The sequence below is a fragment of the Pinus tabuliformis genome, chromosome 3_2, assembly GCF_031772625.1.
Source record: "Pinus tabuliformis cultivar Carrire ecotype Pingquan chromosome 3_2, CPIR1, whole genome shotgun sequence".
NCBI classification, from domain to species: Eukaryota; Viridiplantae; Streptophyta; class Pinopsida; order Pinales; family Pinaceae; genus Pinus; species Pinus tabuliformis.
Window position 1 is genome coordinate 77,697,560 of NC_142302.1, and position 15,268 is coordinate 77,712,827.

General features: G+C 33.5%; 1 protein-coding gene across 2 annotated transcripts in view; it reads left to right on the forward strand.

The window, feature by feature from the left end:
* The window catches only part of LOC149179933 (ras-related protein RABC1-like), a 270,374-nt gene extending 255,353 nt beyond the window's left edge, over positions 1-15,021 (forward strand). For both annotated transcript variants that reach the window (XM_089415850.1, XM_089415851.1), the window contains exon 7: positions 14,704-15,021. In XM_089415850.1, the coding sequence (XP_089271976.1) occupies positions 14,704-14,808 (105 nt within the window). In that variant the 3' untranslated portion in view covers positions 14,809-15,021. The remainder of the gene's footprint in view (positions 1-14,703) is intronic.
* Positions 15,022-15,268: the final 247 nt, after the last annotated feature.

Below are 15,268 nucleotides of genomic sequence, written 5' to 3' on the forward strand. Positions count from 1 at the left end.
CAACCATAGGTATAAGAATTAGGGTTTAAGGTGGATTTGAGAGTAGTTCCTAGATTTTAATTCAAAGGTTTCTATGGCTCAATTTAGAGGCTTTGATTAATCAATAAATTCTCAAAATAAGTTCCCAAACACACAATTAGGAAATTACACTCAACTTGAAAAATTAGTAATTACAATAATATAACAATTTATAACAACCACAAATTTAGTCGTGAAAAATATGATATAATGTGAAATGGGGGCTAAATATGAGCAAATGAAAGAATAAATTACAAAAAAATTCAATGGTTAAAAATGCATATAGCAACACTTAAACCCTAGATGTCATCCCTAATAAATGGCTGGAAAATGCACATAAAATATCACTTGCACTTATCCAATGTATTCCACATAATTCCTAACCCTAAGACATTAAATTCCAAATCAATCAATGTTGGAATAAGTTATTTTGCTGTAAATAAACCTTAATTTACGTTAAAACAAAAATAAAAATATTTTTTTAGAGAAACAAATGATTGACACAAGTATTAGTACTAGTGCCTTTCTCAATCTAGGGTTAAATGGAGTCTTGGAGTAATAATCCTTTGAAGAAAAGGGATGGATGTGGCTTCAAAAGAATCAAGGGAGACAAACTAGTGTCCCGTAATAATCCTTTGAAGAAAAGGGATGGATGTGGCTTCAAAAGAATCAAGGGAGACAAATTAGTGTCCCTTAATCCTCTAACCCTAGCGTCCTATTTTCTTGGACAAATAAAGGCAAAGAGTTAAACCTAGGTCACCTCAAGAGAACTTGATGGAAACCTTATTCAAGGAGAATTTAGAGTTAAAAAATCAACATTTTTTTAGTGAATATTTATATATATGGGTCCGTGCAGCATTTCCACGATATCGTCATGATCAATTAATGGGACTTGGCCGGAAGGTCTTCTTTCCTCTATCATTAGCTTGGGTAGTCTCTGTTTCTGGTGTTCCAGTAACCTTTTAATGGCTCCCTCAATGAAAGGAATAACCCTAATTCATCAACAAGAAATAATATTGGAAGAAGATATCTTCCATAGCATATCATATATCATCAAAGTTCATCAATAATCATCCATAAAAAGAGAACTATCCACAAAAGGTCTCCCAAGATAAAATTTCTCAACTAGTACTCCATAGCACATAAGAGAGGAATACTAATTTCCAAGAGGTGTGATCTCCCAACCTTCAATGATTGAAATGTTCTAAGTGCTAACTTATTTGTACAAGGGTAACCAAGTGCTTTAGCTAGAATTTGGCTAAAATCCCCTAAACATAATAAATCCATGATACAAGGTGGAAAAGTCATCAAGCCGACCCTCAATATAGCCTCAAATGTACTAATGACAATATATGAAAAATGGCCTCAATCAGGCCACACATGTGACTATAGAGGCCTTTAAAGGGTGATGTCATTGTCTAAAGACACGTCTCTCCATCAAAAGGTGAAATAAGTGGCCCAATGGCCATGTCTCCTCATCAAAAGTCATGTCTCATCATCCAAAAGTGCTCCCTCAAGCCCATATCATGTAATGTGGTGCCACGTCATCATCAATGAGCAACATTCTAGCTCAAATGGGCAATGTTCAATGTGCTAGAGGTGAAGGAGTGTATCCATGTGCATGCTAAGTCATCATCAAGCTCAATGTCCATCCACAGGGGTACAATGCCCAAAGTGCAATAGAAGGCCCTCCAAAGGGTGTGTTATGAATGTCCAAGAGGTATGAGTGAAGCATCATCAATGTACTCCAAAGGACCATGGATATGTCTGAATCATCATCAACCGCAAGTTCAAGAATCAAGTAATATCAACTAATGTGGACAAAAGAGTCATTGAAGCATAAAAGGTGGACTGTACTCAATGTTAAAGACATCTAAGTATATCACACAAAGTATCATCATCAAATTCACACTATCTCATATCCTTATACAAGTTGCCAAATTTAGGTATGGAATGATCATCAAATTCCCCTATCCTATGCTCCCAACCATACTGGGAGGAAAAATTCATAGCCAAGCCTCCAATCAACAAGTGTAAATGGTAAGTGAGACGATTTGGAGTGTACTTCATGAGAGGTATAATATACTTATACATGGATTATGCAAGACCATCATCCATTAATGACTTTGTGGAGGAAGCACTTCCATTACTTGAGTTACCCTTTCCTCGACATTTCTTTTTCCACCCTTTACTTAGCCCTTTTCTTTGCTTTGATTGGGTTGCTTGGAAAAACTTTCATTGATTTCATTTAAAAACCCATTTTGAGATGGGCAATTATTTCTCAAAGGGGTTGGGATGTTTTCATCAAGTCCTTTTTATTTTTATAGGTGTGATATGCATAAGTTTAGGGTGATGGCCTCACATGAGGGGGTATATTTCAAATTATTCTTGGATTTTGATTTACATTCATCCCTTCCCACATTTTTTAATTTTGACTATTTTGTCATTCTCTAAATTTATTTCTTTTTGCAATTACATAAACCTCCAAGAAAACTTCCAAGCCCCTCTTCTCATAGGACGAGGAAAACAAGGAACCCGTATGAGCAATTAACAAAAAATAAACAAAGGAGAGGACAATGAAGTAAGGGATAGATGGAAAGTGTTAAGTATGAGGGGATGTGGACACATTATCTCTTTTAAGCCTGCCTCCTATTTGTGCCCTTCCTAAAAAATGGAAAAAAAATCCCATGGTGTTACACTTTATTAGATGGAGGAGATGTCCACCAATGTGAAATGAGGAAAGAAGTATACTCCCAAGCATACTGTCCCATTATCAAATGTCAACCTATGATCCTTAAATGTATTAAACATTAAATGTAAGCACTTCATATGCAACAATGGCTAATATACCTCATGGTTGCTAACCTACCTTCATCAGGTGAGAATGCTTATCAAGTGGATGCATTGATCAATGAGTGGGTGAGAAGCATATGAGGTTGCTATATGACGATCATGTGAATTTTCATGTTGGAAATCTGTATCTTAGGAGAAAATTTTCTCACACAGGGTTACCCATGTATATGGATGGGTAACATTTGGCTCCAACTTGAGGACATGTGCTCACCATAGGGCGCATGATCCATGTGCTCATCATAGAGCACATTAGCACATGAGAACCTCAACATCTTTGGTAGTCAATATTTGTAACCTTCATCACTCTAACAAGTTTTCTAGATTCTACAAACAAATATATTACTACTATGGTAATTGGGTGATACAGTCACCCTAAAGTAGGAAAGGTTATAAAAAATATATGTCATAAACATCTACTAGTCTACCATTTATTTTTATAAGAACAAATAAGAAAAGATACAATACAATCAACATGATATAAAGCAAATAAGGATGCAAAATCAACATGCATAACACACAACCCATTGTAAGCTAATCTAACATCTTTCAAATAAATCAAGTACTAGCTAAAGGAGCACACACTAGTTCTCTTGTACTTTTCTGTGAATTTTCACAATTTTACCATGGTACCAGCTGAAGGAGGTCCAACATCTCTATGTATTATTATGAGAAGAGGGAGAAATCGTGGAGGCATGAGATACCTCTTTCCTCAGTTTTCTTTTTCCACCCCTCTCGTGCACCTTTAACTTTAATGATCTTTCTTTTTTGCATAGATTTAAGGTTAATGCTTTTTCAATAACTGGTAAAGATGTAGCAATTTATTGCTTATTGGGGTTGGGGCATTTATAATTTCCTTTGCTTAGATAAAGCATGAAATGCTGAGGAATTGGGTGATGGTTAATGAGGGGGGTAGAGTTCTTGCTAAGTTTTTTCCCATGTGTTTACTATGTTCCAACCACATTTTGCACTTTTTTTTTCTTTATTTGTGGCTTCATATGCTTTTATCTTTCTTTCAACTACATCAATCTATTATGCCACATTTCTAGGCCCTAACGCAAAGATGAGGATATAGGGTGCCAATGCTAATAAAAAATGAAAATCGACCCAAAGAATCAAGGTGGATAATAAGGGGAACATGTAATGTGTCAAGTGTGGATTAATTTTGGCACACCATATCAATTAGTGCCTCCTATTATTGTCCCCCTTGAAGGAAGGACTTCAGAGGAGGTCACATTGGACTAGGGGCAATGGATAACCTCCTAGTTGAAGTATGGGGGAAAGGGTACAATCAAGAGACGTCAATCATCCAACTTTCCTATGATCCATATTAGTATGCCCTAAAATATTAAACGAAAGAACATCATTACAACAATGGTTAGTGTACCTTCTGATAAAGGACCCACCTTCCTTCAATAAGAATGCTAGATGGGAGAGAGATCTGACCACAACATAAGTGGAGATCTCTAATGTAAAGCTATTTGTGCCATCATAGGGTTGCTGGCTGGTTGGATGACCAATGGGGAGACAAAATTTCTCCTCTGGGTTACCCACTTTTGGTGGGTAATAGATCCATTGTTACTAACACAAATCATTTATTCAAAATAGGATGGAGGGGTATTGAAAGTAATTTTGTATTCAAGAAAAATATTTCTATTGCAAGATCATCTCCCTCTTTACCCATCACATCAAAAATATCAAATACACTATGTATTAACTTTGTTATGTGATCAACCTAGAATATTTCAGGAATAATTTGAAGGAACATGTTCACCTTAGAAATATTCAACAATAGATGGAAATATTTTATTTTGGATTCATCATTATGGCATGGGGATTTATTCTTGTGTACTAAAACTTCAACCCTTTCTTTCTTCCTTTGTGCTACAAGCACTTTATTTATTGGCCTAGTGCTAAAATTAGCTTGAATGATTATATCATTGCCATTTGAATGCATAAGACAAAGTGTGCACTTGATTTCAATTTCTCTCTCCACCCTTGGGCCTGTTGTGTCAAAATCTAGCGGGTCTTATGAGAGGCCTCACAAGACAAGAACTAGAGAAATGGACAATAATGAAGTGGAGGCATACTGTCACCACACCACTCCACCCAATTCACTTTAGTGTAATTTCACCACAAGGGAGGATTCGCGGTTTGGTCACCTAACAGATTTTCTAAGGTGATATCTCAAGTGTGACGGTTGGGATAAGCTTAAGAAGGGCACTCAAACTAAGGACAAGTCTCAATCCAATGTAACAATGAATAACGTGATCTATAATAAACCTATCAAGGGTACTTATAGCCTCGGTGTTGAGGGATATGCAACAATAATGGCTCACATAGGCATATACGACCAATCAAAGATTTGTGAGTATGATCAACAAAAGGAACTACAAGCCTACAACAAGCCCTAAGTTGAAGCCTTAAAACTAAGATAGGGTTTCCTAGGGAAACTTTACTATGGTTAGTAACATCAGCCCTAAGGAGGTTATTCCAATCATAGAAAAGGGTTGATTTTGATGCTATGAGGTTTAATCCACAAGAAAAGCCTAAAACAAAAGCCAACGACTTGACCCTAGTTGAATTTGGCGCCATGCCCTAGCCTTAGCGGTTTGCCTTGAAGGGCCAAAATTGATAGAAAGAGATAAACTAACAAGGTAGAGATGATGTTTTATCATGTATGTGGAGCTAGTGCTTACTTCTTGGATGATGGAGTCTAAGGGAAAATTACTATGGAGATATCAAACCCTACAAGGCAGTAAGGGAGAAAAACCCTAGTTTTTCACTTTCAAAACCCTAGATTTCAATCAATGAAGGGATAAAATCAAGAGAAAGGCTCTCAAGGAGGTTCTAAATGGATGTCCAAGATTCTCCAATTAAAGCATACAATATTTCACCAAAATTTCATATAAAGATATGCAGTTGAACAAGATCATAGAAAACCTTAGCAAATATGCTGCATTTAATAATCATTAAAATATATTCCACAACAAAAGTACTCACAATATATCCATGAGGAATCCTTCATTATCCCAAAGTTTCGTCTCCATAACAAGGACTAATAGAAAAAATATCTACAAAGAGCACATATCCATAATATTAATAGGCTACAATAGCTAGATCGAAATCTCTAAGGAGGCTAAAATAGTCCACAAGTGATGATGAAATGTAAAAGTAAGGTGACCTTTATTTATATTAGGTATACCTCACCTAATTTTAGCCTATGATCCCCTAAACAAGTTTGCTAATGAAGAAACATAAAATAATCCTTGGGTTACAAGCCAACCCACTAGCCCAATATGAAAACATGCCATAAAAGACCCACACGTGTGGGCCATAAGCGTCTAAATGATGAAGTCATGCCCTTTTTTGGATTTAAATGTAATTTTATTATGAGTATAAGGCTAAATGTGATTCCATGTGTCATGCTCATCCATCCTTTGAGGAATATCCTTCAAATCTAACCTTAAAGCAGCTCCAAGGGTCCCAAATCTAGTTGGGGTGTCATCACGTCATCGTCATGGGTCTCCAGTGGTCAACAAAATTCCTCCTCTCTTTAATGTTAGGCTCCATCATGTGCAATAGGCCCTCGTTATCCATCTCATGGAAGACCATCCTCAACTAGGCTCTGAATCACAACCCACCCATCAGGTAGTGTCAAGGCCAACCTAGGGGAATGCTAGGTCTAGTGGTGCAATCATAAGGAATCCTCTGTGTTAGGCCAAAGAAGATCAATTTCCTAGGTCCTGGGGGTACTCTAGGATGTGCATCATTTGCTCAAGTCATCAAATTTCCCAACACTCTAATGTAAGTGGGAAACACTGCATTTGCGAAGTCATTAACCCCTTTGAAAGGTTTGGATACATGTGGAGTTGGTTCCCTCAAGGCATGGGAAACTATGGATCACTTGCCAATATCAACTTAAACTCTAGTGAAGGAAACCATTCATTAGAGACATATCATATAAGCATCCAAGTGGAACCAACTTGCATGTTAAGGACATATTAATACTTCAAACTTGGATCACCTTCCAATATCTAACTGCATTAGGTAGATCCCTCAATAAATAGGTTTTAGTGTAAATGAGTGGCAATGGAGGGGAGAAGGATTCATGGTCAAATGCCATGGTCAAGGGGGGTAGCTAATGGGATTCCACATCCTAAGTGTATAGATGTAATGGAGGGAGAAATCATGGATGCATGAGTTACCTTGCTTGACCTACTTTTTCCACCCCTCTTGTGTGCCTTTTACTTTTTTCATATTATTGCCTTTTATTTGGGTGCATAGATCAAGGGTTAGAACTTGCTCTTTATCAATGTATCATTTTATTTTACCTCTTAATATGAGACAGTTTATCACTCATCAATTTTGGAACATGCAAGGGTTCGTTTTGTTGAAATGGAGCATCAAATGCTCAGGAATTAAGTGATGGCTAATGAGGAGGGTAGATCTCATTCTAACATTTTTCCCACACATTAAATTATGTTCCAACTATCCTTCACATTTTTATTTTCTTCTTTTTATTTCATTGTGGCCATAATATGATTTTCTATTCTTTTAGCTACATCAACGTCCAAGGCAATATTTCCTGGCCTAACTCATGGATGCAATAAGAGGGGTGCCAAATCTCAATGAAGCAATGACAAGTCAGACCCAAAGAATTGAGATGATATATAAGGGGTTTGTAATGTGACATGAAAATTGTTAAGTATGGTATAAGGGAGAAGGAACTATTTACTTCAATCCAAGTCTTCCAAGTAGTGCCCCTCCTATAACCCTAAAGACTCAAGGGAGGTCCCACTAGACTAGGGATGAAAATAAACCCCCTTGGTAAGGTGTGAGAACATATTTGCATTCAAGTTCAATCAATCTTCTAGATCACCCTTTTATTCGTACTAAGTGCCCAAAACAAACAAGTATAAGCATTCGATTGCACAATGATCAAAATACTTATTGAATAAAAACCCAACTTCATTCAAGAGGATATGCTTGATGGCGGGAGGTGTATGGTTGATGTAGATGGCAGAGGAAGATGGAAAATCATCATCGAGAAGTGAGTGATAGGGGTTGTTTTCTGGTTGGCTGTCAAATGTAGGAGAACATTTTTCTCCTATGAGATTACCCATTTTGGTGGCTAACAAGGCCCTTTTGGTCCTCTCAATGTATTTCCACATTGGAGCTAAAACATTTCATGAAGAAATGGTGTGGTAATTTGAGTGAAAAAATGAAAAAGGTGGAACATAAAATCTAAAAGTGAAAATTTAATGGTAAGAACACTAAAAATGTTGAGAAACCTACCCTTTTATCTCAAAATATCAACAGGTTCAACTCCACACTTATCCTCTTCAGCCTCTATTGATGACCAACATTTCTTTTACATGAAAAATAAAAATAAACCCTAATTTATTACTTCTTTGTTGGCCTCTTGAAGCTCAAAAATTAAATTGAAAATGGAAGTACGATGACACATTTAGGGTCACTTTTGAGTTTCCTACTAATCCAATTTCTTTTTTGTGTTGTTTTTATTTTTTTATAAAACAAAAACTAGTCTCTAAAAAAATGGTCTTTGGGCATACTAATTTTAAATAAATGTACTCTATTTTGGGAGATGTTTCTTGCAAGGTTAACAAAATGAGTTGGGTACATCCCAACCTTAGGGTTTTCTCCATTCACATTTCCACTATTGGAGATGGGTATTTGTCCCTAAAATGAATATTGTAGGTGGAGGTACCCGTTCCTATGCCATACAACCTAATACAAATCCAACATGGTAAAAGATGTTGATCCATGCAATGCATCTGGAGGTTTTTTAGTAAAAGGAGAAAGGAATCTTCTCTTAATTATGATATTTTTCAATTCTCTATAATCACACGTAATCAAATAAAATAAACCTTCTTCCTAAGATATCGATGCTAAATACAAAATCCTACAGTGTAATAAACCTTGTGTAATAACTTTTGAACTATTTATTCAATATTTATTTTGTGATGACGTGGTTATTGATAGGGTTTGTAATTGATTGGAGCGTAATCTAATTCTACTTCTGTAACATGATTAGAGAATCCTACTAGCCGAGCTTGAAATAAACATCATGTTTTTTAATGATTTGATTCATCCCTTTGTGGAAACTATTATTTCTTTAGGTAGATCTTTAATATGAAATAGAAGAAAAGAAAAATCCACAAATTATACATAGGAACATGACATTTTGGTGGATTGATCACCACTAAGATCACAGTATATCCTATCTCGTTGAATGAAAAATGGAGAGGGACATTAAACACATCTTTATGTTAGTGGAAACAAAGGTATTACTAATATGCAAAGGTCGGACTGACCTTTACCTCATCTTTGAGTTGTAGTTCTATTCATGGAATCATCAAGCCTAATCTCACACCCCCCTTAACTTTTTTGAGGGAGTGATTACATCACAAATAAAATTTCATCATAACAATTTCTTTGAGACCTAAATTGTTTTTGTATTTTACAAATTTGATTTCACAAAAAATCCTTAGTAGAGATATTTGATCTTTATTTTTTCCATATTCAAGATGAAATTTTCTATTTTGAATCAATTATTAGATATGTGAATAATATAAAGATAATGGATCTCAATACACTTATCCTATCATGATATACTAGAAGATTATAGTATGCTTGTTGCCAAAAAAATATATTGGTCAACCCCTATGAAAGATTCATTTCATTAACTATTCTCTTCAACCAAATAGATTCACATGTTGCTCCAATGGAAATTTTATAAACAATTTAAATAAATGGAAAGGCCACTAAGGATTTCCCTGGGATAAGAGCCTATGCACCAAGTGAAAACATATTGCTTGAAACAAATTTTGTTTTTCTACATAACCCAATCAATTTAAATCTATAAAACCTATAAAACACATACTTTCATATTCAATATATTCAATACCATAGTTTAATGTACCTTTCACTTAAGGATTCTTCAAATTGTTTTTTTTTCTGAAGACATACTTGTTAACGAAAACCAAACCAACTATACATTAAATGTTTGATCTTGTCCATCTTAAATGAAATAAATTGTTAACTAAATATGTATATAAAGTGCCACTCACCTATTCAATTCATGCTTGAGAAGTTCACTTAAAAATCTGTGTCACAAGGTGTAAATGCAATTAGAATCTTCCACTTTAAACTTATACCTTTCATACATAGCTTAAGAGAGCACAAACCTATTTTCCACTTGCTATACCAAAAAAGAGAGCAATCCCAAGTATGCCATATTAAATGTTTTCTTTGAGTTTTGATTATTGCTTCTATTAATTATTAAATCATCAACATAAACAGTGAAAAAAAATGTATATTCCTTGGGTGAGAGTTATGGGGAATTTACTCATACATCCAACATTCTACATGTCTGTAATAACTCAATACAAATAATTAAAAACCCTTGATATATCACAACAAGGACAAGATTATGTAGATTGAAGATCAACATCATTGTTCCTTTGCATAATGTTCACAAGAGAAAAAAAATGCTTATAAAAAGTATTTGATCACTCTGTTAAAAAAATAACCAATTTACCCATAATATATACCAATGTGTTTATGGGAAATGCCTTAATTTCCGAAAAGTTTGACCACAACCATAAGATGATTTGATCTGTAGATTAAAAAAAAAAGCTTAATACAAAATGCACAATTGCTTTAATAAATTAACAAATAGTCGATCATTTCCTTGTGAGAGTCATTGCACAAAAATACAACACAACCATATATTATGTCTACATATACATTGTAAAACAACATGCATGTACATAAAAACAATGTGCCCTTTGATGCATCAATGCTTTAAGCGATCACACATCCTACCTAATGAACTCAATATAAAAATCATGGTCGAACAAGCTTCCTTTTCAACGAGCAATAAAGTGTTGACACCCTCTTCAAATTATCGATCACACCACTTACAATTAAAGCTCCCTTTTCGGCAATCTACATAACATCATGTGGATCCATCTATTAATCATGATTTGTATAGTTAATATGTTGCTTCTTTGGTGAGTAGTGACATCCTTCTCTTCAAAGAGTGTCATGCAACAAAACTTCTTTTTCTGAGAGAAATGGTGGCCTTCTCTTCAAACTGCACATCACATAGGTCAAAGAAAAATCACCCCTTATTTCAAGTTCCGATAAAGAAGTATGTTTTCTTGAAGCTGAGTTTGATTTTGAACTTATGAATCTTGGTCCCATCATTTTTGCTACAATTTTCATCCGTGTAGAAACTCTTGAAACCAATTAAAAATATAGAAAATTTATTATATATATATATATATATATATATATATATATATATATATATAATTTGAAGTAAAATAAATTTTCTATTTACTCTCTTTTCCTCTTACTAAGGCATTGTTCACCTAGGTGACTATTAAAAAATTCAATACAAAATGTTTTGCACTCTCAAACAAACCAATTAACTTATAAGAAAACCACATAATTCTTCACATAATGGGTTGGTTAATATTTTGGTTAAATTTTAGGTTAAGGTGGTTTGATCAAACAATTGGGAGGTAGGCCTTGCACTCTTATCACTTGTATTCAAATCCATGATATTTGGTTCATTGTGATAAGGCTAGAAGGATAGGCACCTCCATGAGTACGACCCCTCTCATGGGTATATATTTTGAATGTCTCAACTCTTTCTAAATCATAAGTTTCCAATTAGATATTAGTATGTAGGTTGTTGGCAGCCTAAGATTTATAGTGGTAGTAACTTGATTTGAACCTTGACCTTGTTTAGATTGTCTTAGCCAATTACCAATTCCCTTATTTTTTTTTTAACTTAACTTTTTAATTCTAACAAATATTTTTTATTTAAGATGAAACATTTTAATATTTTGGTTAATTTTTAATTTTTTTTTTCTTAAATTAAGATGAAACATTCTATTTTTATTTCTAATCACCTATAAAATTAATTAATTGTAATATATCTCCAAAACAATAACGACTATATCCTTAGCTATGATATATCACCCAAACATCAATGCCTATCTCATTTATGGCAACCATGTTTGTTTTAGTGAATGGTTTTAACCTTCTAAGTTACTACGAGAGCATTTAAAGAGATTTTATCTTTGCATATACTTGTAATGAAATGTCAATGGTAACTACATTCATTATTGTTTTTTTAAGCAATAGCAAGAAACAAATAATAATAATGTCATCATTTGACAAATGCTCTTACGAGGGAAGCAACTAAAGAAGTGATGGATTGACAATAACCATCTCAAACAAGTTATTATAAACTTATTTCATCTAGAACATGTTTCCCTTTGCCGTAAGCCAGAATCAATTGGCATCTTGACTGATCCTCTAGTATAGTGATTAAATCCTTCTGGTCGAGATGTTGCTTTTGGTTTTTAAGTACGTCTTCTCAAGCCATGGGTTTGTTGTTGTCTTTGATATGAGGTGTTGTGATTAGTTGAGAATACACATATTTTTAACTTTATATTAAATACATGGTTGCATACAAAGAAGTAAAGTTTTCTTACATCAATGGTAGATGAGTTTTATGTGAGTAATATTAATGAAATAAGATTAGGAAAAATGATATACAAAATACTAGTAAATAAAAAAAAAATTAAGTTAGTATTATTAAAGAAATTAAATGGTTAATAAATATTAATACACATTATTTCATAGTAAGTATTAAAACACTTATCTCAATATATATATATCATATTACCATTTTATTATTATTATTATTATTATAAAATTTAATTAAATTATAGCTTTATTTTAAATTATTACTATTAATTATGAAAATAGTTAATATATGAGTTAAACATATATACATTTAAAAAAACTTGTAACAAGAAAAACATAATAAAACAAAAATAAGCAACAAGAATTCAATGACCATTGTGGACATGACAATTTTTTAATTAAATTAAAAAGTAAAAGGACATGTTCTATTTTTGAGATAAATCTTAATCCTATATCCTAACTACTATTAAAAATATTCCATGGATATTCTGTAAAGATTAAATCCTTATCATACACCTAATAATTATTGATAACCAAAATTAAAATTTTGAATGTCATATTCCAAAATAAACTTGCCTATTGACATAAAAACCTAGCATAGATTCATTTTAACCTTAAATATTTAAAGTAGTGAGAGGTTTTTGACTATTTTTTATCTTAGATATCATTTTGGGATTCAATTGCGTTAAGTAAGTCATTCACGTATGACCATTTCCATGAGAGGTAGTCGTAACTGACTAATTTCTCATGATCCTTGAATAGTTCACTTAGCAGTTATTGCATCGGGTGATGCTCACAGGGGTGAAGAAGTGGGATTGAAACTAGTGAAATGAATCATGTAGTGTCAATCATCACTTCCGGGGCTTGCACCCGATAACCAAGACTTCCCGGGAGGTCACCCATCCCAGATTGCCTCTGGCTCAAGCGCGCTTAACTGTGGAGTTTTCCCCACAATCAAGCCCACTTAGCTTGCTACCCCATTTGCAAAACCTTAGCAAGTATTGTGCCTCATGAACCATTCAAGTAGAGATCCCTTCACTCTTTTTGAATTGAAGTATGGGGGTTTACACAGTGCATTATATTAGATATCATTTTGGGATTCAACTGTGTTAATTAAGTCATTCACGTATGACCATTTCCATGAGAGGTAGTCGTAACTGACTAATTTCTCATGATTCTGAAATAGTTCACTTAGCACTCATTGCATCGGGTGATGCTCACAGGGGTGAAGAAGTGGGATTGAAACTAGTGAAATGAATCACGTAGCGTCAATCATCACTTCCGGGGCTTGCACCCGGTAACTAGGACTTCCCGGGAGGTCACCCATCCCAGATCGCCTCTGGCTCAAGCGCGCTTAACTGTGGAGTTTTCCCCACAATCAAGCCCACTTAGCTTGCTACCCCATTTGCTAGATTCTTAATATATATGGAATTAAAACTAAGATGATGATTGTTACAACATGATAAGTTAATGTGTATAAACATAAATTGAAAATAACAAGGGATACAACCAGAAATCATGCTTGCTTCTTATATGAAATATTTAATTACCATATAAATCTACATCTACACATTGTAATCAGAATGACATAAATTTGCCTAATCTATGTGGAGTTTCGCTACTTTTAACTACGTGACACCTTTTATTAGGGACCACTAATCATTTTCTATGGTCAAAAGATAAATGTTATTATCTAGCATTATGATTGTGTCTCATGTAAATATGTGGTTTATTATATTATTTTAATGATAAATACTTTAAGTAATAGTTTAGAGTAAAATTACAATCATTAAATTTGACCATAGTCCATAAGAACTTCGCATCTAAATCAACGTTATTTTGTAAAATTACTCCCGATATAACCATTAACAGTTGTATGTTTTAGTGATGCAATTTTTTTCTCGTACAAAATCATTAATTGAGTAAATTTAATTCCTCTATTTCCTTTAAAAAATCTTTAAATGAAAATATGACTAGTTAAACACATTCAGTTATAAACAGTGACTCGCAATGCTCCTTGCCATCTCAACTTTCATATGAGCAACTATCTCATTCACCATCAATAACCATAATACTTTTAAATATTTATTATTTATTATTTTTGTACTTATAAATTGTGAATGTACCCATAAAGTCCAAGAAGTATAGTAACATGTGATAATAGCATGTTATAATGGGTCTTTTTACCTGGTAACTTCCATGTATTGGTTTGTGTGAAGGCATTAATTTCATGCAACTTTTATTTGGCTCTAAGTTTTTTTAATTTGATGTTTAATATGGATTTCATTGTTATTTTGTTGACAGATTTTGGATACCCCTAGTTTGTGGGAAGAAAGTACTACGGTGGAAAAAATAGATATTGTGGATCCAGAACAACCTAATCCTCGAGGCAATGACCCATGTTGTTAATATTATTCTTTGAATTTGAACACTCATGTTAATGATATAGATTTCCTTGAGGGTATGGAAATCACTACTTTTATATTTTAGTAAGCGTGTTGATAATATTTGAGGAAAATATTACAAATCAAGATAAATTGTATTTTTTTCATAAGAGTACATGTTCGAATAACCAGATGCAATTATTTTCTTAATTATCAAATTGTATTTGAATTATTATTATGTCTTGAGATATATATTAATAACACACCTCTTAGGAATATATATTAATAACACACCTCTTAGGAATATGTATTAATAACACACCTCTTAGGAATATTTAACATGGGAAAAAATGTTCTTGTTAACTAATTATCTCAAATTTTCGAAGTTTATGGTGTTTATTAGTCATTCAAACTAATATCCTTAAACCATATGTGATATGAAATGACTAAAAATAATGTAATCAATTTTTTCTAGCCATTTGTTA